The sequence below is a fragment of the Diceros bicornis genome, chromosome 25, assembly GCF_020826845.1.
Source record: "Diceros bicornis minor isolate mBicDic1 chromosome 25, mDicBic1.mat.cur, whole genome shotgun sequence".
NCBI lineage: Eukaryota > Metazoa > Chordata > Mammalia > Perissodactyla > Rhinocerotidae > Diceros > Diceros bicornis.
This window is the reverse complement of record NC_080764.1, coordinates 17,547,854-17,569,052: the sequence shown is the minus strand read 5'-3', so window position 1 is coordinate 17,569,052 and position 21,199 is coordinate 17,547,854. Positions and strand designations below refer to the sequence as shown.

At 43.7% G+C, this 21,199-nt stretch overlaps 1 protein-coding gene across 2 annotated transcripts in view; it reads left to right on the top strand.

Moving 5' to 3' along the window:
• Positions 1–21,199, top strand: part of RFX4 (regulatory factor X4) — a 140,336-nt gene that overhangs the window by 54,880 nt on the left and 64,257 nt on the right. Inside the window, exons 5-7 of one of the 2 annotated variants that reach the window (XM_058568507.1) lie at positions 9,907–9,968; positions 13,906–14,119; positions 15,465–15,542. In XM_058568507.1, coding sequence (XP_058424490.1) covers positions 9,907–9,968; positions 13,906–14,119; positions 15,465–15,542 — 354 coding nt within the window. Of the gene's footprint in view, positions 1–9,906; positions 9,969–12,408; positions 12,504–13,905; positions 14,120–15,464; positions 15,543–21,199 lie in introns of those variants that run through there. The other variant, XM_058568508.1, reaches the window with a different exon arrangement.

The window sequence follows — 21,199 nt, the reverse complement described above, 5'->3', positions numbered from 1 at the left end:
TAATTGGGTGTGTGATGACTGTCTTTTCTTACACTCACACACGTGACACATCATCCAGTCAGCCTAAGGACAATACTGGGCTCACATAAGGATTTTTGGACTTCTTAGAATTGTCATCCATGCTACCGCTCAATGGGTAAGAGAGTAACTATTATGTTTTTAGTCCTGGGGCTTTTCACAGAATCCTTCATCAATCCATACGCATGATTTGAAATTCTATTTGTGTCTCATTGCACTAAGTATGAATTTCCTGTAAAATTTTTTGAAATTTCTCTTGGGGAATTTCCTGTGGAACCTGTAGCATTCTATCCCCTGAACCCTCAGTGCCTGGTACCCCGTAGGTAGTACAAAAAAAAAATTGTTGAGTGGATAGAGTTACATCAGCATAGTGAATTTACTCTGGTGAACACCCATTTCAAGATGGTAACATTGAGGTAGAGTGTTTAAAAATCCGTATTAATACCATCAGGCTTAATTATTTTTTCTTCTCTGTAAAAGGGGCTAGGTCTATTGTCAACAAAGAAAATGAGCACCCCACTTTCATTCAGACTTAAAGTTGTGACAATTAGAATCCCTTTAATCAACCTCTTTCCTTAATCATTTCTCTCTCTTGTTCAAAAAATTGTTGTATTTTAAGAAAAGGCATAAGACTTCTACAATACATGGTTATAAAACAGCAACTTGTCATTGTACTGAATTTCTAATTTCTTGCTGTTTGAAAAGCCCCTATCTTTCTCCATACTCAAATGACCTCTGAAGTAAGACCCACAGCTCTTATTTCTTAACTGTTATTAGCTCTTATTTTTAAATTGTTTTAAACATACGTGACTCTTTACATACACATGAGTTTGTCTCCTTCAAAGTGTGGGAGGATATGCCTTTATTCCATTACATTGGAACTTCTTTTAGACCAGTTCTCCTTGGTGGCAAATCTTTGCCTACTGAGGGTGGACTGAATTTTTGGAAACAGCCAAAAGCCTTTTTTCAGAGCCGTCCCTGATGACTAAGTTTGGAGATTAAGCTGGATCAAGACCATCTGACTTGGGGTCAGAATCCAACAAAGCCCATCTGTGGAGTAATGAGACTGAGTGGCTTTCCTGTGTGACTCTGAGGGTGTCTCTTGAGGCAACACCTAGAGAGGACATCGAAGGTTTCATGCACAGTTAGTGGACACCTTGCTGGCTCCTGTAGGTGATCAGCCAAAGTGAAGAAAAGGAGAGACAGCGGAACCAGATTCCTGCTTCTTTCACTGGCCGGAGTCTGTGAATCGGAGCAGCCTTGAATCGCCATAGATCCCAGTTTCTCATCTGTGAAATGGAGATCATCATGCTCTCCTCTAGTGCTGTTTTTAGGATAAAAGTTAATACCGAGCGTAAAACACCTCATCTAGTGCATGGTGCCCATTGATGCTCAGTGGGTGTCAGTTTCTCTGCTCATTCTTTCCCATCCTTATCTTAAAGGAGGGCAGAGGTTTGAATATGCCATTTCCAGGAACATTTGCCTAAAACTCATTCATGTTTCCTAACAAGTGCACCCACAAAATTATGTCGGGATAGCCCGCATGCTGAGTTTCCTTCCACCTGGAGCCATGCGTAGTTGTCTGGGGAGAAGAAAGGACGGATGGTGGAGATGAGTAACATCACCACCACCACCAGAAAAGAATTCCAGAAGCTCCAGAGAGTAGCTGTCCAGAGCCTCTCTGCTTCCCACCCCCAGCCCTATGGAGCCCCCAGCCCTGTCCACCCAGGCTGAAAGAGAAGGGTGGGATCCGCGAGTAATTAAAGGGAATTTGGAATGCCGGGGTGTTGCGGAATGTTAGATCAGTAGCTAGAACAGCGTGTGGTGTTCTTTAGGCAGGCTTCATTGAATCCACACAAAAAGAGAAAGGGGGGCTGCCTGCCGTCTGCTCATTTATCAAACAGCAAAGCTCCACTTTCACAGCTCCACAAAAGTGTTTGACTGTTTGCTGAGTCTTGCTCCAGAAATTAAAAGCTGAACAGCCTTAGCGGGCCTGAACCAACCCTACATTTTGAGACTCAGACTAAATTGCGCCGGGCTTTCAGATTCAGGGACCAGTTGGTTATTTGGTGAAAGGAGAGGAGAATAATTTGTAATTTGCAGCCCATAAGAAACACTTAAAAGAAAAACAACAACAAAAGCAAACCCCCTTCCCACTGGTTTTTGTGGCGGCTGGAAGGAGGAGGTGCTGTCTGCAACAGCCCTTTCTTTGCTCGGAGTGGGAAAAGTCTTGACCTCCGTTTGGGCAGAATGTGATGGGGGACGGCGGCGCCTCTGCCCATCCCCCACCCCCAACTCTTAACAAACTTCCTCTCCTCCTAGTTCTTTATTTGAAATTACCTCTCTTTTTGGGGGAGGAGGAGAGGATTTGGCCATCAAATATGTTTAGATAAAAAGTATTTTCACAAACAGAACTAAATATTCTGACCACACAAATATTTTGCTTGGGAGACGGTAATATACCACACAGCCTGAAAATTGGGTTGGATGAGGATCCTCTGGAAATCCTTCAAAGGATGGAAGTTGGAGTGCTAACTGTGTCCACGAAGAGAATGTGCCAGAAAAGAACAATGACTAGCGGAAGACATAATAAGGGAGGCAGAGAGAGGTGTTAGTAGATGTGGACCCCCTGCCTCGCAGCCAGTCACTCTTCTCCTCCTGCCCAGCCAAACAAAGTCCATTGAGGTGGCGCTCCTGCCCTTCTCCTGGCTGACGACGGTGTCCGCTCCCTAACTCCCCTGAGCCTGCAGCAAGCCTGTGGGATAAGCTGAGCAAGTGTTAGTATTCCCATTTTATAGAGGAAGAAACCTGATGCTCGAATGAAAGAAAGAGAAAAAGGTCTTATTTGACTTTTCAATTTAGCATATTCTTTAAAAGCAATAATACTCTTCTACACTTCATGGAAAGCAACTTGACACTATGTCTTGAGAACCTTGAAGTGTTTCTCCCCTTCGATCAAGTAGCTCCACACTTGAAACTCTATTAGGAGGAGGAAAAAAAACCACACAAAATGTCAGCAATAAAAATAAAAATCATTATGCAAAAGGTATTGTTTATAGCATTGTTTATATTAACACAACACCGGAAACAATTTCAATGGCCAACAAAGGAGGAACGATTCTTTCATTCTTTCTTTCATTTATTGAATCAATTAATTAATGTACTGAGCTGTAGTATCTCCTGCCTGGACTACTGCGGTGGCCCTCTGACTACACTCCCTGCTCCCACCCTTGCTTCCTACAGTCAGTTCTCCATACAGCAGCCAGAGTGATCCTTTTGGAGGGTAAGTTAGATCTTTTTCCCCACTTCCCTGCTTAAAGCCCTCTAAAGTCTTCCTGTCTCGTTCAGAGTAAAAGCAGAAGTGCTTACAATGGCCTATAAGGCCCTACATGAACCACGCTCCATCAACCGCTCCAGGCCTCCCGACCTCATCTTCTACTACTCTCCTGAGCACTCGCTCTGCTCCAGCCACATTGGCCTCCTTGCACTTCCTAAAACATGTCAAACAAGCTCCCACCCCCAGAGCCTTTGCACTGGCTGTTCCCTCTGCTTGCAACTTTTTTCCCCCAGATGCCCACAAGGATTATTCCTTCACTTCCTTCAGGTCACCAAATGCCACATTATCACTGAGTCCTTATCACTCTAAATTAAATAACATTTATTCCCTTACCCTGCTTTTTTTCCCCTCTCTGTAGCATTGATCTGATCTAAGATATATTGACTTTTTTACCGATTTATTTTTGGTCTTCTCCCACTAGAATGTAAGCTTCCTAAACAAAGGCTGTTTCTGTTTTGCTCAGTGTTATATCCCTCAGTGCCTAGCAAAATGCCTGGCTTATAATAGGAGCTCAATAAATATTTGTTGTAGAATGAATCCAAGCTATGTACTATCAGGCAACCTATTATGGTTATTGAGGCTGCAGGTTGTCAAACATGAGGAAGAGTAGTAGAAAATGAGGCTGGAGATCCAGTTCATGTAGAGTCTCGTAGACCTAGGCAAGGACTCTGTAGATTTGAGTAGACCATTGACTAGATATGAAGATATTTATCTATGGACCATATAACTATGGTCACTTAAACCAAACAAGTGGCCCAAGGAAGATTCGGGGAGGAAATAAGGTGCAAGCTAAGATTTGAAGGATGAGTAGACATTAGGCAGACAAAGGGAAGAGTGTTCCGGAAAATGAGAACAGTCTATGGGAAAGGCCAGACTAAGAGAACATAGTGTGTTCATGAAACTTGGAAGAAGTTCCATGCGGCTGGAGCTTGGGGCCTGGGAGAGGAGGAGGGGGAGATGTGGGCTGGAATGAAAGCAGGACCTGGTGGGTTTGGGTTTAGAGGCTTCATGGAGACGTGGTTGTGGTGGGGCATGACTGGATGCAGGGGCAATGACGAGAGCATTGCAGCAATCCAGGCTTGAGATCATGGCCATGGGACTGGTGGAGATGGGAAGATGTGGATAGAGTCAGGATATGTTCAAGATGGAGGAAGGAGGGAACTTGGTAACAGATTGGAAGTGGCAGGTGGAATCATGGTTTGGAGAAGGAAGAGCTCTCGCCTGGTCAGGGAATCAGGAAGGGCTTCATGGAGGGGTGGTATACATGCTGGGTGGGTAGTGTACATGCTGGGTGGGTGGGGTTTGAGGGCGCAAGTGATGAGGAGGCAGAAAGAGTTGCAGGTAGAAGGTGCAGAGGCATGGAGCCCAGAAGCCAGGAAGCATTCAGAGAATTGATTGACACCAAGTAGTCTGATCTGGATGGAGCTCAGGCTCACATAAGGAAATTTTGAGAGAAAAGGGTGGAAGCAAAGAGTGGAGTTGCACAGTGATGTCTGAGCTCCAGGCAATGGAGCCTCTGCTGGGTCAGCGGGCCATGGAGAACTGTCAGAGGCCTCTGAGTAGACAGGTAATAATCTGGATTGTTCCTCAGTAAATCCACCTGGGGACCCCAATTATCTAAACAGAATGACTTTTACTTACTTAGTATTTTTATTAAATAGGAGAAGTGTTTAATTTCCAGATTTCCACTTTACTGGATGTAGGTAGATTTAATCTAAGAGGAGACACTGGGCTGCCTGCTGATGTCACAGTCCTCTCAGCTGTTTCCCACTTTCCCTACCATATTTAGGGGCAGGGATCTCAGATCCTGTTCACAGCAGAGGCCACCAGAACATTTCCAAGACGGTCAAAGTGAGGGGAATTGAAAAGAAATCTTCATTGAAAAGTAGATGGGAACAAAAATAATTTCATTCCACAGACACACCTAACATGTGTAAATGAAGAAATATGACATAAAAGAAAGAAAAGTTGCTGTTAAAAAAAGGAATGAGGGGCTTTGGGGCACTTTCATTCATCCGGAAGCAATAGCACTGTTGTGGTGGAGTGTCGAGTCAGACTGGGTACATTCAAATCCCAGGTCTGCATCCTGTGAGCTGTGTGGCTGTATGCGGGTCACTTAGCCTCTCCCAGCCTCAGGTTACTCATCTGTACAGAGGGAATAGCAGTGGAACCTGGCTTGTTGTAATGATTAACTGAGATAATACATGTACAGTGGTTGGCACAGTGCCTGAGCCAGGACTTGACCCCGAAGTCCATGTGCTTAACCACTGTACACTCCTGCTTCCCAGCTCGCTAGGAAAACAGAGACGGGGGCATCTAAGGCTTCATAGGAAGGGTCACAGGGCAAGTAGAGAGGTTCAGAGAAAGAGAGGAATTCCTCAGGGGTGAGTGGGGGACAGCATGGGTTTGGCATTCCAGGCAGAAAGAGCAGCATGTGCCTGGAGCTCGGGGTGCATGTGGGAGAGAGGCTCGATTTGAGGCTGGGGCGTAGATCACAGAGGGCCTCATGGACCAGACTGAGGAGGCTGGATTTTTATCTAGTGTAGGTAGCAAGAAGACACACAGTGTTTTCAACAAGGAAATGAAATGCTCATATTTGGATTTTAGAAAGATCCTGCTGGCAGGGCAGCAAGACAGGAAGCAGGGCAGCCAGTTAGGTGGATGTGTCTGTGGTCCAGGCAAGAGATTGTGGGGGGCTAGGGCAGTGGCAGGGGCGTAGAGAGAAGTGGCTGGGTTCAGTAGATGTCTCGGGCAGAATCAACAGGACATGGGTTGTAGTGTCAGGAAGAGAGTGGAGTCTCTCCTGCTTCTGTCTTAGGTGACTCAGTGGAGGACGGTGCTGGTCACAAAGATGGTAAAACTGCATGTATCGACCCCACATTATTCAAAAGGAATAAATAAAACCCGTCAGCTAGAGGGGAAATCAGAGGTTACGTTGATTGGTGAATTCACAGGCCCCATTCCATGGCTTGATAATTCCTTGAGATCATAGTGCAAAGAATTACAAACACACCATTGTACGTTTTATTGCCTCATAGAGGTGGAACAAATGGCTCCAGAAGCCTGTCCTCATTTGCCAGTGGCTCTCTGGCACGTCTCTAGAACAGAGTCTGTGGCCCCAGTACCTTAGCCAAGGGCCAGGCATTGCTGTTTGCTTTGTGGACATTGTGGGACACCATTTGAATCAACACTTAGGAAGATTTCAGAACTTTGCCCATTCTCTCAAATCAAGTAATAATAAAGCTTAGCAACCAAAAAAGAACAATGCTGCTTTTAAAAGTTATCTATGTGTTGTTTGCAGGAAATAGGGAATGATTTATTTTTTAAAAAGAAAAACAACCATTATAACATTCTGATAGATCTTTGGTGCTTCTTTCAAGATTGTCTTGAACTTCCTTGGTCAATTAAGAATATTTGCAGTAAGAAAATCCTTCTCTATTTGCAAAAAAAGTTGATTTCATACACAAATGATATACAAACATCTTTTGTTCTACCCATGATCCTATCCTATCCTGACAAATATCCATTTTTATTTTTCCGTATTCCCTTTCCATTCCTATATTTGTACAAAAATAAATTATAACCATACCATAAATCTAGTTTGATGTCTATTTCGTTTAACATTATATCATAAGTATTTTCTGCATTATGACAAAGTTTTTATCATTTTAATGTCTGCATAATATTCTATTGAGTATATATATATAATCATTTACTTAGCCAGTTCCATATCATTGGACATTTATGTTGTTTATGATTTTTCACTCTCTTAGTAGCCCTACACATAGCTTTTTCTTGTTTTAGATTATTTCCTTGGAATTAATAGATCAAAAAGTATGACTATTTTGTGGCTTTTGACATATATTGTAAAAATGCTTTTGGAAAGGGTTATACTAATACTCTGTGATTATTTCAATTTTACCACAACATTGACAGCACTCAATGTTATCATTTTCAAAATGTCTGCTAATATCAGAACATTAAACATGGTACCTTATGTTGTGCTTATTGCAAAGGAGAAATTTCCCAGACTGAAATATAAAAAAAAAAATCTCTGCTTTTCCTAAGCAACTAGTATGTGCTTATCTTATAGGATACTGGGACTCTTGTAACTTTATTATTATTTTTTTTTCTTTGCTTGAGTAGGTAGAAGATTCAGAACCCAAATCATAACCCACTTTTAATTAATGTGAAGAATCCTCTGGCTCCATCTTTATGCTTCCCATATTTTGCCTCCATCTCTGTTGGCAGATCTGTATCTGTTCAGGACTGTACCTTTGTGAACAAGCTGCTTCAAATCTTGGCTCTGAGACCAGTCATGTGATGAAAGTCTAGAGGGCGTACTTGGCCAGAGGTTAACATAAGTGGCCCAAGATGATGAGGCCACTAGACCTTGGTGTGGTCTTGGACGCATAATGGGACAGAGTGTTTAGAGAGCCCTGTCACTGACCCCTGGGTCAGACCCCATCCTGAATATTGCATTTTCCTCGGGTCACAACAGTTTGAGAGGGACATAGACAAAGTGAGAAGCCCACATCCTTAGCTTACAGGAGTTAGGGTTAAAGAAACCAGGGATATGTCACCTATAAAGTGACACCCTTAAAGAATTCAGAGAATTATTACATCATTTTGTTCACTATCATCACTATAACATTTTAGAAGCCCTTTTTACTTCCAAAAGTGGTATCATGACATTATCTCATTAGATTCTCTAACCATCCTTGTGAGCTTTTTTCACCCATTTTCAGATGAGGAAATGCTGCCCCATCCATTCTCCACACTGGAGACGGTCAGCTTTCTAACACATAGAAATCATCAATGCTACCCATTCCAGATTCTTGATTTCTCTCTAACTTGTCCACTTCTTTCCATCCTGCTGATGCCAATTTAGTTGAGGGCATCATCATCTATCCCTCTGATTAGGGGAGGGCTACATAAGCCCCTGAGGCCCCAGACTCAGGCCTGGAAAGGTTAAATAGAACGTCCAAGTTCAAACAACTAACAAGGTCACAGTAAACGTTTGTTGAGTGAATGAGTGAATCAGTCAATGAGAGTAACAGTGTGGATGAAAGAGGGTGTGAATGGATCAGTAGAGATTCATCCCTACCTCTGAAAAACCACTCAATGTTCTTATCCTACTGGTGGGAAATCAGCAACAGTGTCCTGTCTCGGGGAGGACAGTACACAGTCTTGCGCTCTCCGGCCATGCATGTCTGCTCGATGCTGTGCTAGAAGGGAAAGGAGTCCAGAAGAATTTGGTTAGATTTTAGGGAAAAGTTCCTGGAAGTAAAAGGGAATGAGTCATTAGGACAGTCTGTGGTAATAATGGGTGACGTTTATTGAGCCCTTAGTAAGTGCCAGGTACTGTTGCAAATTTTTTACATACATTTACTTTTTAGATTTTCACAAAAATTCTCTAAGGTAGAGGTTATTATCATTCCCATTTTACAGATGAGGAAACTGGGTCATTTGAATGTGAAACAACTTGCCCAAGGGCCCCCAACTAACAAACGGCTGAGCTTGGATCTAAGCCAGGTAATCCAGCTCCAACGCCCTCGCACAGAACCCCTACACTGTCTTGTCTCTCCGCAAACATCATCCCCGTAAACGCCAAGGAGAGAGGTTGGTTGTGTTTTCACCGTGGCAGATGGCCCCTCCTCCCAGGTTTCTGGCAAATCCATGTGGTTGTCCTGGGCACCAGCAGTTACCACCCTCCACTCTACAGATGAGTAAGGACACCCTCGAGGGCAGGCATCTGGCTTCGTTCCTTCATTCAACAAATATGGATCGAGCTCTTCGCATGTGCCAAGCCCTGTGCCAGGTCCCTGCACTCGTGGAGCTGACGTTCAAGTGGGAGGAGACATAAAATAAGAGTAAGAGGACAAGGCAACTTCAGAGAGTGCTCAGTGAGAAGAAGACATAAAGGGGGGCCACGGGACTGTGAGGGACTGCTTCTGCCGCTCTACATCGGCTGGGCAAAGGGACCTTGCCCAGAGGCCCAACTGTTGTAAGAGAGGGGCCCCATCTTGTGAAGATCTGGGTGAAATTGCACTCCAGGCAGAGGGAACTGCAGTACAAAGGCCCCCAGTGGGGAGCAAGCCTGGTGTGTTTCAGGAGTAGAAAAAACAAGCCGGTGTGTCTGGGATCTGGTGAGTAGGGGGTGAGAGTCTTAGGAGAGGAAGACCAGGAGGTAAGCAGAGGCTGAGGGTGGGTTTTAGCTCCAGGGGCGATGGAAGCCATTGGAGGGCTTTAAGCAGGGGAGTGACACGTTCTAGATCAACTAGCTCTCTCCCTACATTGTGAGTAGGCGCCGTAAAGCACAGAGCGGCCAAATGAGACCCCCTCAGGATGCAGAGCCCCACACTCACTCCAGTGCTCCCCTCCTGCCTCCTCCGCACCGGCAGTCTTCTTCAGGGTCCCCATGGACTCCTAATAAGTCGTTGCAACCAAGGACATGTTTTCCTCCCTCCTTTAGAGTGCTGTTTGTAAATCTCAGTCGCTATGCTCCGAGCTTTTCCTGATGGGTAACTGATTCTTGTGTTGACTTACAGATCATAAGGCAGCAGTTTCCTCAGTTAACCACCAGAAGACTCGGGACCCGAGGACAGTCAAAGTAAGCACCGACAGCCGTTCCACCCGCAGAGCGCATGTCTCTGGGGCTTGAGTCGGGCCCCGACCCAGGCCTTTCATCCTGAGCTCTGAATGCAGGCCTCGTGGGAAGTCTGTGCCTGGCTGGAGCATGGACAAGCTTTAGACAGTGGGGGGGCCCCTCTCCCAGAACCCTGAGAGAGGCTGCCCAAAAGCCCAGGGCCGTCTGGCCCAGATGCTTAAAGGAATCCCACTGTGTGCCACCCTGCCTTTAGCCATTTTTGTAAATAGTCTTGAGCATCATGTATAAGAGCATCTTGTGGCTTCTTGATCTTCAGGATACTTGGATTGTTTTGCTGAGCAAACTCTCTGCTCTCATAGTATCCAGTCAGCCAGAGGAGCCACCTGTACTAATCCCTGCAAGGAAGATGGGGCGGAAAGGTCCAGCCACACCATGTACACAGAGAATACTGCTTCCATCCGTCAGTTCTCTCAACCAACCAGCCAATGTTTGCTTCACACTTTCTGTGTGTCAGATATATGGTGCTAAGTCCTGAGAACACAGGAGTGAACAGGTCACTGCCCTCATGGAGCAGATATGATGGTGGGGAAGACAGACAAAAAAAGATAATCAGATTGTGACAAAGAGGGTGGTCGTGGAGAATAACAAAAGGGGAGTGGCCTTGTTTAGAAAGGGCAGCCCAGAAAGGCCCTTCTGAGGAAGTGACCTGAGGCATGAGAAGGATGTGTGAATGCCTGTCTCCTGGGTGTAAGGCATGAGAAGGATGTGTGAATGCCTGTCTCCTGGGTGTAAGTCAGTGGGGACTCTCTGCCTATGCTGCTCAGGCTTCACTAAAATCTGAATTTATAAGACTTGCCTCAAAAGGTCTTTAAAAATTGTTAGACGTTAATAGGTATTCCATGAAAAAGGTCTGGTGGCCATGTAAGTTTGGTAAGCACTGAGTTCAATAGGTTCCTCTATGCAGGACTTCTCAGAACCTTTATTATGCTAATGTACATGGTGACTCCACTAGAGGGTGCCTTATTATGCAGCATTTCTAAACATTTTGACCATGTTGAGTAGCAGGTGAGCACACACTGACTTATGAAATACTGAAACTTTTTTTTAAAAAACAACCACCATATAGGACTTATAGGACTTGTCTCTAAGGGTGTTTCAAAATCAGCAGGTCCAATACTATCCCTTCCCTCCCCCCACCACCCTGCTCCTGCCATCCCTGAGCAGCACATTCCCATCCTTCTAAGATGGGAGTTAGGTAAAGAGTTAGGTAAAGAAAGTTAGATAAGAAAATGGTTGATAAACTAGGACAAACTCATTTTGGTAAAGTTTTGAAAATAATGACACTCATTTTTTTGTGTGGTCCAGAAGCTCTGAGGGCAATTTCCAAAGAGACTTACAGAAAATTTTTGAGCAAGGAACATTTTGGAATAAATTTATAATAATTTTTCAAGGTGACTACTCTGAAGAACAAATCTCATTTATAATGAGAAATTCTGGCATTTGTTTAAAAATGAGGTTTCAGCCTTGGTAAGATTATAGAGCACAAAAGCCAGATTCTTCCTTACTTGTTTGCTGATAAGCACAGTGGTTGGCACACACGGGCAATTCAAAATGTTGGTTGAGCAGATAAGTGGATGGATGGAACAATGTTAAATGAATGGAAATGAATTATTTTTCTCCAGCTCATGTTCCAATACATTGTTGCCCATTTCTCAGATCAAAAAGTAGAAATAGATAGTGAAGACAGGGAGTTAAGATAATAAATACAGAACAGAAAGGTTTCTCATCCTCTATAAACCTGGAGAAAGTTTCCTCCTGTCTACATGTGTGAGCCTGTGTTTGGTTTTTGTTTTCTTTTTCTTTAACCCAGAGGTTGGCAAATTGGGCAATATCTTCTTTAAAAATTCGGTGTAATCAATTTCATTATATCCTCTCCATAAGGATCCTTCAAGGTTGGTCACACCTTCAAACCAATCAAAAGGTAATGAGAAGCTGCAGTCTCCAACCTGCCACTGGGCCTAACAGAAAAAATCTCTCAGCAACTTTGACAGAATAAATTTTGGGGGGTGGCTAGTGGAGAAGGTATTGCCGTGCCCTACAGAACTGAAATAGAAAAACTGAGAAGTGATCAGAGCAATAGCTTCACTGTAGTTGCCGATTTTAGCAACATGCACTCTGAATAATCAAGAAGTGGTCTGATCTGAACATGTTATTACTATCTTGATCTTAAGTAATTATAAAGGGGAACTTTGTAAAGTTAGGGAGGCGTGTCATAACTGCCTTCCCACCTGAAGGGCGCTTCTGGAGCAACGGAACCCATCCCCTCCCCCCTGCCAGGGAGTGCCTTTGAGATGGAAAGGCAGTTATGACAGTTGGGAAGTAGAAGGCACAGAAGACAGAGATCAGCTCAACACAAACAGGAACTTTCTGATACCGACCTAAGATGAACTGGGCTGCCTTCGGAGGGCCTGAGTTCTTCATCCCAGGAGGCCTTCAGATAGAGCCGAGATGCCCGCTAAGCAGAAGTATCACAGAATGGTATCAGGAGTGAAGGGGGGCGGGAAGAGGGAAGGTCACATGTGCTTGTCTCTCCCCTCCCCGGGAAGCCTCTCCCATAACTCAAAATCCTTTCTCATTTGTGTTATTTTGTGACTATCACCCACCATATCTCCGTGAGTAGAAAAGAGTAGTTAATGTGTTGTACAGTGTTTCTAAAAGTGAGGTCCAGGAGTTATTTACATGAGTATTAGTAGTATGATTGTAAAAATCTACTCTAGACTTACTAAATCAACGTCTTTGGGGGTGGGGCCCAGGAGTTTGTATCTTAATATGTTTTGTAGGTGATTCTTATTAGTAGTAAAGTTTGAGAATCACTAGCTTAGTGGTTAAAAACACTGTGGAGGTTCAAATCCTGCCTTTATAGCTTACTCACTTGGTCATCTTGAGTGTGTTACTTAAATTCTCTGGGCCTTAGTTTCCTAGTCTGTAAAATGGGGATAATAATTAGTTCTAGACTCTTAGGGGTTTTATCTACCATTTACAATAGTAGATAATGACAGTCTCTCCAAGGATTGGGGATCATGGAACCATAAACATCCAAGTTTATAATACCACTGTGCAGGGTTTTCTGTTAGTGTAGCATAGTAGCTTTGTAGTCAAACAGACCTGTGTTCAAGATCCTGTTCTTCCTCTCAGCGGCTGTATGACCTTGAGCAAATGATTGAAGCTTTCTTGCCACCATTTTCTCATCTGTGGAAAGACTAATAATCCCCATTTCATAGGATGATTTTACCAATTAATGTGTGTAAAGCACTTTGCAAAGTGCCAGGCACACAGCAAGTGCTCAATAGACTGTAGCTAAAATCCAAACAACGTGTAGCCTCTACCCCCTCATTAGTCTTAATTGAAAACATTGCTATTATTAAGCCCATTTTGAATTAAGAACATTCAGAACAAAGTTCTGATCTTTGTTTTACATTCAGTGTCAACTGAAACACTGAATTTATCTTTTTAAAGATATGTTTCCTTAAGTCAACCATTTATTGATTTCAAATGAATTTTTGTTGGTGGTACAGTTAGCCCTTCTTGGGTCCCCACAGAGTGGGTCCCTGAAGCGCTGTGTCTCTGGGATCACATTCGGCTAGATATAAGAGATAAGTACAAATGGAAATGTTTTTATCCCCCTTTCTGCTTTGCAAAGTATTTGACTTAACATTTTCTGTAGGAGGCAATTTTGGTTATTTTTACCTGCCTGATTGATGGCTGGTGGCATGGAACTTTGGTTTAATTCTAGATTTCAGGGACGTCAAGCCTTATAGGAGAGTTAACTCTTCCAGCTCAGGGAGGGTGGGCCTAGCCATCCTTGGTCTTGGGTACTCCTACTCGGGAAACCCCACCTGATAACGGTGCATGGGGGTCTCTCTCTCTCTCTGTGGCCCAGGTACCATTACTACGGCATTGCCGTGAAGGAAAGCTCCCAATATTATGATGTGATGTATTCCAAGAAAGGAGCCGCCTGGGTGAGCGACACGGGCAAGAAAGAAGTGAGCAAGCAGACAGTGGCATATTCACCCCGGTCCAAACTTGGAACGTTGCTGCCAGAGTTTCCAAATGTCAAAGATCTAAATCTGCCAGCCAGTCTGCCTGAGGAGAAGGTGAAGCATTACTGGGGATGGGTGGTTTCTCTCTCCCTCCCTCTCTCTCTCTCTCTCTCTTTCATATAACACACACACACACACACACACACACACACACACACACACTTTTATTGCAAAATGGTGAGTTTAAAAATATAAAGATAGAAATCTGAATCAAGTATGGACTTTAGTTAATAAGAATGTATCAGTATTGGTTCATTAGTTATGACAAATGTACCATACTAACATATGATGTTAACAATAGAGGTAACGGGGTGCGAGGTATATGGAACTCCCTGTACTATCTTCAAAACTTTTATACAAATCCAATACTATCCTAAAATAAAAAGTTTATCCATCTACCTAACCTACCTGCCTACCTACCTACCTACCTATGATGTTACACTGTCTCATTTAATGAGGGAAGGACCCCTCTCCTCTAGATCGCTTTTTTATAGGATAAAGTTTATTTTCCCATGTGCTGCAGAGGATGCCATGAAATCATAGTCCCATAGACAAAGAAGATTTTATAGGTATAGTGAATCAGATAGTTTGGGTCATAGAATATTTGGAGGAAATTACTGGAAAACAAACGTGGGGACTTTCCCCTGGGCCGTCACAACTCTGACACCTATCTCAATGCAGCCCAGTGCACCAGTAGGTATTGAGCTTCTACTGTTTACGTATAACACTGGAAGCTGGGATGCAGTGGTGAAGAAGACATGAGTCTTGCTCTCAGGAAGCTTCCAGTCAAGCAGGGAGACAGATGCTTGTATAAGCAAACTACGTTTACAGAAAACACATGTCTATGTTCTGAAACAAAAAGAATATCTGTAAAGAATGCTTTAAATCTAAGAACTAGATAAATCGTTATTTTTTTCCTCAAATTTGCTTTTTTTCTCAACAAAATTCCTGTGCCATTGCTTTAAAATTCTTGGAAAAATTGAGCTGGAGATGAAATCTTTTGCTAAGCAGATTCCAGAGAATGTACAAATGTCTTTTTGTGATTTTGGCAAATGTACTTCTTCTTATAAATGCACACTGGGTTTTAACTTTTCAGTATCTTAGCTGATGAGGAGCATTGAATACACCCTACTGAGAGAGAAACCGATGCTTTCCATATCACAGGCTGAGTACTCTGATGGAGCAACACACTCAGGGGCTGTGTAAGCACAGAGCGGGGAGCCGAGGGTCAGAGAACATCACCTAATGAAAACGAGTCTTATTTGGGTCTTGCAGGATGAGTAGGTATTAGGCGAATTTCATCCCCTCCACTGGGAATAAATGACTTGAAAATTGAAATTCCAAGGGCAGCAGTAATGTGTATTAATGTGTGCCTTTATTGTTGATCCCCCCCCCACAGGTTTCTACCTTTATTATGATGTACAGGACACACTGTCAGAGAATACTGGACACTGTAATAAGAGCCAACTTTGATGAGGTAGGTCAACAAGTGTTGAGCTGTGAATACTCGGTATTAAAATATTGTAATAACACTAGCTTCTATTTCATGAGCTCCTACTAGGAGCCAGACCTTCTGGAGGCCCTTGATGCACATTAGCTCAGTCTTCACAGTGATGCTATGAAGCTGGCACTACTATTATCCCCATTTTACAGATCTTATATGTGAACAGCTGTTGGCATGGCCTTTTCCTTGTTCTAACTAGTGACCTGCATCCTTCCTGATTGGCCTACTGGGAGGACAATTTTGCAAGGGTATCATTACACCCAGAATTATAGATTCAGAAAAGCTAAAGGAAAGCATTCCTGTATTTTGGATTTAATCTTTTCCTGAGGCTCATTCACTTCAGTGCACTTGGAACTGGTTACCCCCCCTTCTCAAGGTCTGGTACGCATGTCCGTCAAATCCTACCAGTCAGGCCATCTTTGAATACAAACAATGTAAGAAGTCCGTTTCATTTTTATTTTAAAATATTACAGTTAAAGAATGGAAAAGAAAGGGTTGAAGCACCAGTTACATAATCAGAGACAGACAATAAAATTTTCTTGCCCAAAATGCCATCTAAAAGAGCCTTCCAGAGGGATGGCAAGAAACCACACATTTCACCCCATAAACCTGAGGCCACTCTGTTTCAAGAAAATGACTTTCAGGCAAAAAAAAAACACCCTGGGATCGGGTGTGGACATTCAGTTTGAGGGAAGATAATACAGGCTCTAAAGGGGCTGTAAACACCAGTAGTTAGGGGTAGAAAAGATCCCAGAGATTCCCTTTGTGTGTGTTTTAGGGAGGTGTGTGTTGCTGGAGATGGAGGGGTAAAAATGATGGAAGATACAAAATGCTCTTCTCCCCCACATTTTTCTCCCTTTCTGCCACGGGTCTCACAACAGTGAACTTGTATTGAGACGTGAACCTACTTGTGTCAGCCCATTTACTGGTCCCACAGTAACCCTGTGTCGTAGTGTTCGAACGTGAGCTGTCACGTGGCTCATAGACACAGCTCCAGAAGAGATGGCAGTGTGTTGGTAGAGAAGTGCTATTCTTCCTTCTCTCGACTTTTATCCACTAGGTTTTTTAAACCTCTCCAAGTTCCTTGTGTGACCATTTAAGTGGATTTTTTTTTAAGGAAAGAAAAATCACTGCTGTCTCTCATATTGTGATTTCTCTCATACTGGCTATGTCTTACATTCTAAAGGTCTCTGAGATCAGGGCAAATAATGATTCATGATTGGTTAAGATAACGCTGGCTTCTGTGAGAAATAACCCCCTAAATATTAGTACATGAGAAGTTTATTTCTCACTCATGTCACAATCCAATGTGGATGCTCTCGGTTGGAAGGCTGGCTGCTGGGGAGAAGAGACCCAGCCTTCTTCTACCTTGTGGCCACACCCTGCCCAGAGCCTTGGAGTTCTCTTTGTTCAGCTGATGGATGGGGAAAAGGATTACAGGGAATACATACTCTTAACCTTGTCAGCCCAGAAATAAAATGCATCACTTTTGCCCACATCCCATGGGCAAGAGCTGGTCTCATGGCCCCACCTTGATGCAGGAGAGCTGGGAAGTGTGGCCCCTCACTGGCAGCAGCTTATACTACTACAGAAGAGGAGCTCAGAGCTCTAGTGGACAGCCATCCCTCTCTGCCACAAGAACTAACAACAAAACTAGTGACAGTCCTCCCTTACGTTCATATGTAGCTGTACTCATCTCAAAACTCACTCTCATCGTCTCATTTCACTTAATTCTGTACGTTAATTTCAACAATTACTGGTCACCTAATGGTGCCGCACACTGCTCTAGGTCCCAGGAATGGGGTGATAAGTAAGACACAGCCTAGAGGGGGGAAGAAAGGCATGCACACCAGCTATTAGGACGCAGATATGTGGTGAGAGGTCCAGAAACATTGTGAGGGGCAGAGTGCTCCTATTGGGAAAGTGCCAGACTTGGAGCCCAGGCTTGGATTCAGGACCTGGCTCTGCCATCAAAGCCTCAATTCCTCATCCTAGAAATGAAGATAAAAATATCATCCCTGCCTATCTAATTCATAGGGTTTCTGGAATGAGGAGATGAGACAATGCCTGGTAAAAGCTCTTTGTGAACATAAAAGGTCATACAAATACTTGCTCTTATCAGATATGTCAACCAGAGAGTTAAGAAACTTGCCCAAGTTCACACAGTTGGTTAGGGCCAAGTCATGACTAGATCTTTTGTTACCTGACACCGCTGGTCCACTTTTCTTTCCACCCCCATGGCAGGGATATTTGGTGGCTGTTTTTAAGATGGCTAATCAAGCCATCATGTGGTTCATTCTACCCAACAACAAAAGAATGAAGGGGATATTTCACCTCTGATGGGCATGGCTTTCTCCTACATAAGGATGGTGGGTGCATCTGGTACACCTTGACATTGTAGTTTGTTTCAAGTCTTCAAGATATTTAATATCTGTTGAGGTTACAACTTATGCTAATATCACAATCTCAAATTATCTTATTTGTTTGCTTATTCATTGTTTGTCTCCTTCCACCACAATGTAAGCCCTTAAGGGCAGGGATCTTGTTTGTCTTGTTCACTGCTGTATCCAGGTCTGCCATACTCTCAGGCTCTCAGTAAATATTTGTCGGGTGGGTGAGTGGATGGATGGATGTAAAAATGCCACAGACTTGTAGACTTGTCAGGCAAGTACAAACAGCCTGAGTCTGCACTTAGGGGACTTGCTGCAAAGCTTTCTCAAAGCAATGTAGTTTACATTGGTTAAAGAGAGTCAAGTCAGATAGTCCTGTGTTGGAGTCCCAGATCCACCACTTACTAGCCTGTGACCTTGAGCAAGGTACTTAACCTCTCTGAGCCTCAGTTTCTTTTGCTGTAAAATGGAGATAATTATATCTACCTCATAGTTAAATTGTGATGATTACATGGAAATTGTGTATGTAAAGTGTCTGATTTTGAACTCAGAGCATAACAAATGGTAGGTATTTTGGTAGTTCTTATTTTGTTGAGATCCTTGCAACCCTGTAGCAATTAAGCACCCCTGATTGAAAGTTATCAGATGTATTTCCACAAGGTGCCAATATGTTAGGAATGAACTAAACATGGACATGGAGAAGAAATAGAAAACTTACTTAGGTATTCTTAAGGAAATCATCTCCTGATACTTCACTGAGCTGACAGAAATAGGGTTGAGAGTTCAGGGGATAATCCAGGAAACTTGCTTTAAATAATCGTTTTCAATCATTTGCCTCTGATTCTTTTATCATTTATGCTTACAAAGAGTAAGGAGAACTTCTCCCTTCTCTCTAGTAGTAAGTTTCCATTTGTTAAATGCCTACACAATGCCAGACATTTTCCATAAGTTATCTTATTTCGTCCTAATAATAGGTAGACATCATCTCCATTTTATAAAAACTGATAACTCTCATATTTATGTATTTAGTCCTGAGCTCCAGATTCAATTGACTTTGCATCTAATTTAACATGGCCAAATCAGAGCTCCAATTTTCCACCCCAAATGTGTTTTTCCCAAGTCTTAGACTGCCACCACCACCCACCCAATTCTTAAGCCACAAACCTTGCTTCTTCTCTTTCCCCCTACCTTCATATCGCGTCTGTCAGGAGGTCCTGTCGGCTCTGCCTTCTGATATGAACACTGTCTGTCCATTTCACATTTGCCTTCAAGTGTCAGCTCTTGAGCTTTACACTGGTCTCCCTCCTTTTTTCTTCTCACTCTGAGGAACCAGTACCACTGGACATTATATGGTCTAAAATGTATAAAGGGAAGTCAAAACTGGATAATATGCCCTCTACGAGGGCTGCTCAGGAGACCGAGGACTGATCAGGGCTCCCTGTGCTACATGAACAGTCTTGCAACAGACAGGTGCCTGCTAAAGACACTGATTTCCCACAGATTTGTTTTTGTGTGTGTGTGTGAGGAAGATCAGCCCTGAGCTAACATCTGCCAATCTTCCTCCGTTTTTTCTTTTTTTTTTTTTTGCTGAGGAAGACTGGCCCTGGGCTAACATCCGTGCCCATCTTCCTCCACTTTATATGGGACGCCGCCACAGCATGGCTTGACAAGCGGTGTGTTGGTGCGTCCCTGGGATCCAAACCGGCGAACCCCGGGCCGTGGCAGCGGAGCGCGTGCACTTAACCGCCTGCGCCACCCGGCCGGCCCCCGGAAACCCACAGATTTGTTTTAATATGCAAAGCCGCTGATCTTTTCCACAATTTCTGCTAGAAATTGACTGCTCATATTTTAAAAAAAGAGTAAAGCTGCATGCAAGGAGAGCTTAAAGATGCAAATAAATTCAGAATCTACCAAATCTTAGGAATCAACTAGGCAGAGCTTCTTACTCAGAGTTGGAAGGGCAGATAGGGAGGTCCAGGACCCAGCCTGAGGCCCATGTCCAGAGACAAGCTGGGATCAGGGGACAGCAGAGGGTCTCTGGAGAGCAAGCACCTTGTCCCAGAGATTGGCCATCCGGAGGCCCAGGCCTGGCCAACAGTCAGCCATCAGGTGTCCCAATGACAGAAAAAGAGCCTTGACAGGTGAGCAGAGCCACAGTGAGGATCCTGGCTGGGTGACACTCAGGAACTTAGGCAAGGGTGTCTCAAATGCTTAGGGCAGTACACTGATTTCTTGAACCTAGTAGTGGTAATGCCTCCATGATATAATAATAATAATTGCTAACCTTGATTAAACATCTACTAGGTGCCAAGGACTATAATAAGTACTTGTTAGGAGTCTTGACCAAAACCTATGCAGTAAATATACTTTTATTCCCATTTCACAGGTAAAGAAACTGAGGCATAGAGATATTACACCCCTAGTTGGTAGAAGGGCCAGGATTGGAACCCTAGAAGGCAATCTTAACTCATCTGGATTTTCGTTGTTTTAATTTTCGATCTGGATGAAAACTTTGCGATATTTTCACTGTCATGGAATTAACAGAACTGTGACTTGAGTTTCACAATTTATAAACCTGACTTCATTCACCACTTTGATCATGCTTTTACCATTTACCCCCCGAGGAAGTCAGGGAGTATGCTTTTCTCCCCATTCCTCATCCCCCACATCTGCCATCCAGTGTTTATACTGGGAAGTCCAGACAGGCCGTGGACATCAGGGAAGTCTGTCTACCCGGGACTGAGCTAAGGTCAGGGCTGGGGTCAGAGGTAGCCTGGTCAGAGGAAAGCAAGACCCCACTCCTAAGAGAGGCCTGAGGGACACTGCAGGTCATCAGGGTGGGGGCAGAAAGCTGGGAAGCGGGCAGCAGTCCAAGGAGAGACATGGGTCTCAGGAATGGGGTAGAAGCCCAGTTACCTACCATGTGAAGAACAAACTAGCCACGAGACTGATTGGTGGAAAGACAGGCAGACAGGGGCTCTACCTTATCCATTCCCTGACTTGCTGTCCGGCTTTGGACAAATGAATTAATGTCTCTGCAAAATGGGAGTAATGCTTCCTAGCTGTAGTAGTATTGTGAGTTTAAATGAGAGAACCTATGCAAAGTACCTGGCGTATAGTAGGCACTCAATAAATAAAGCCAATGCCGATAATAATACCACCTCCAAAGTATTCAACTGGGGTACTAAATTATCTCCTGCATTGGATCAGGATTTGTTTGAGGAACCAGGGATGTAGGTA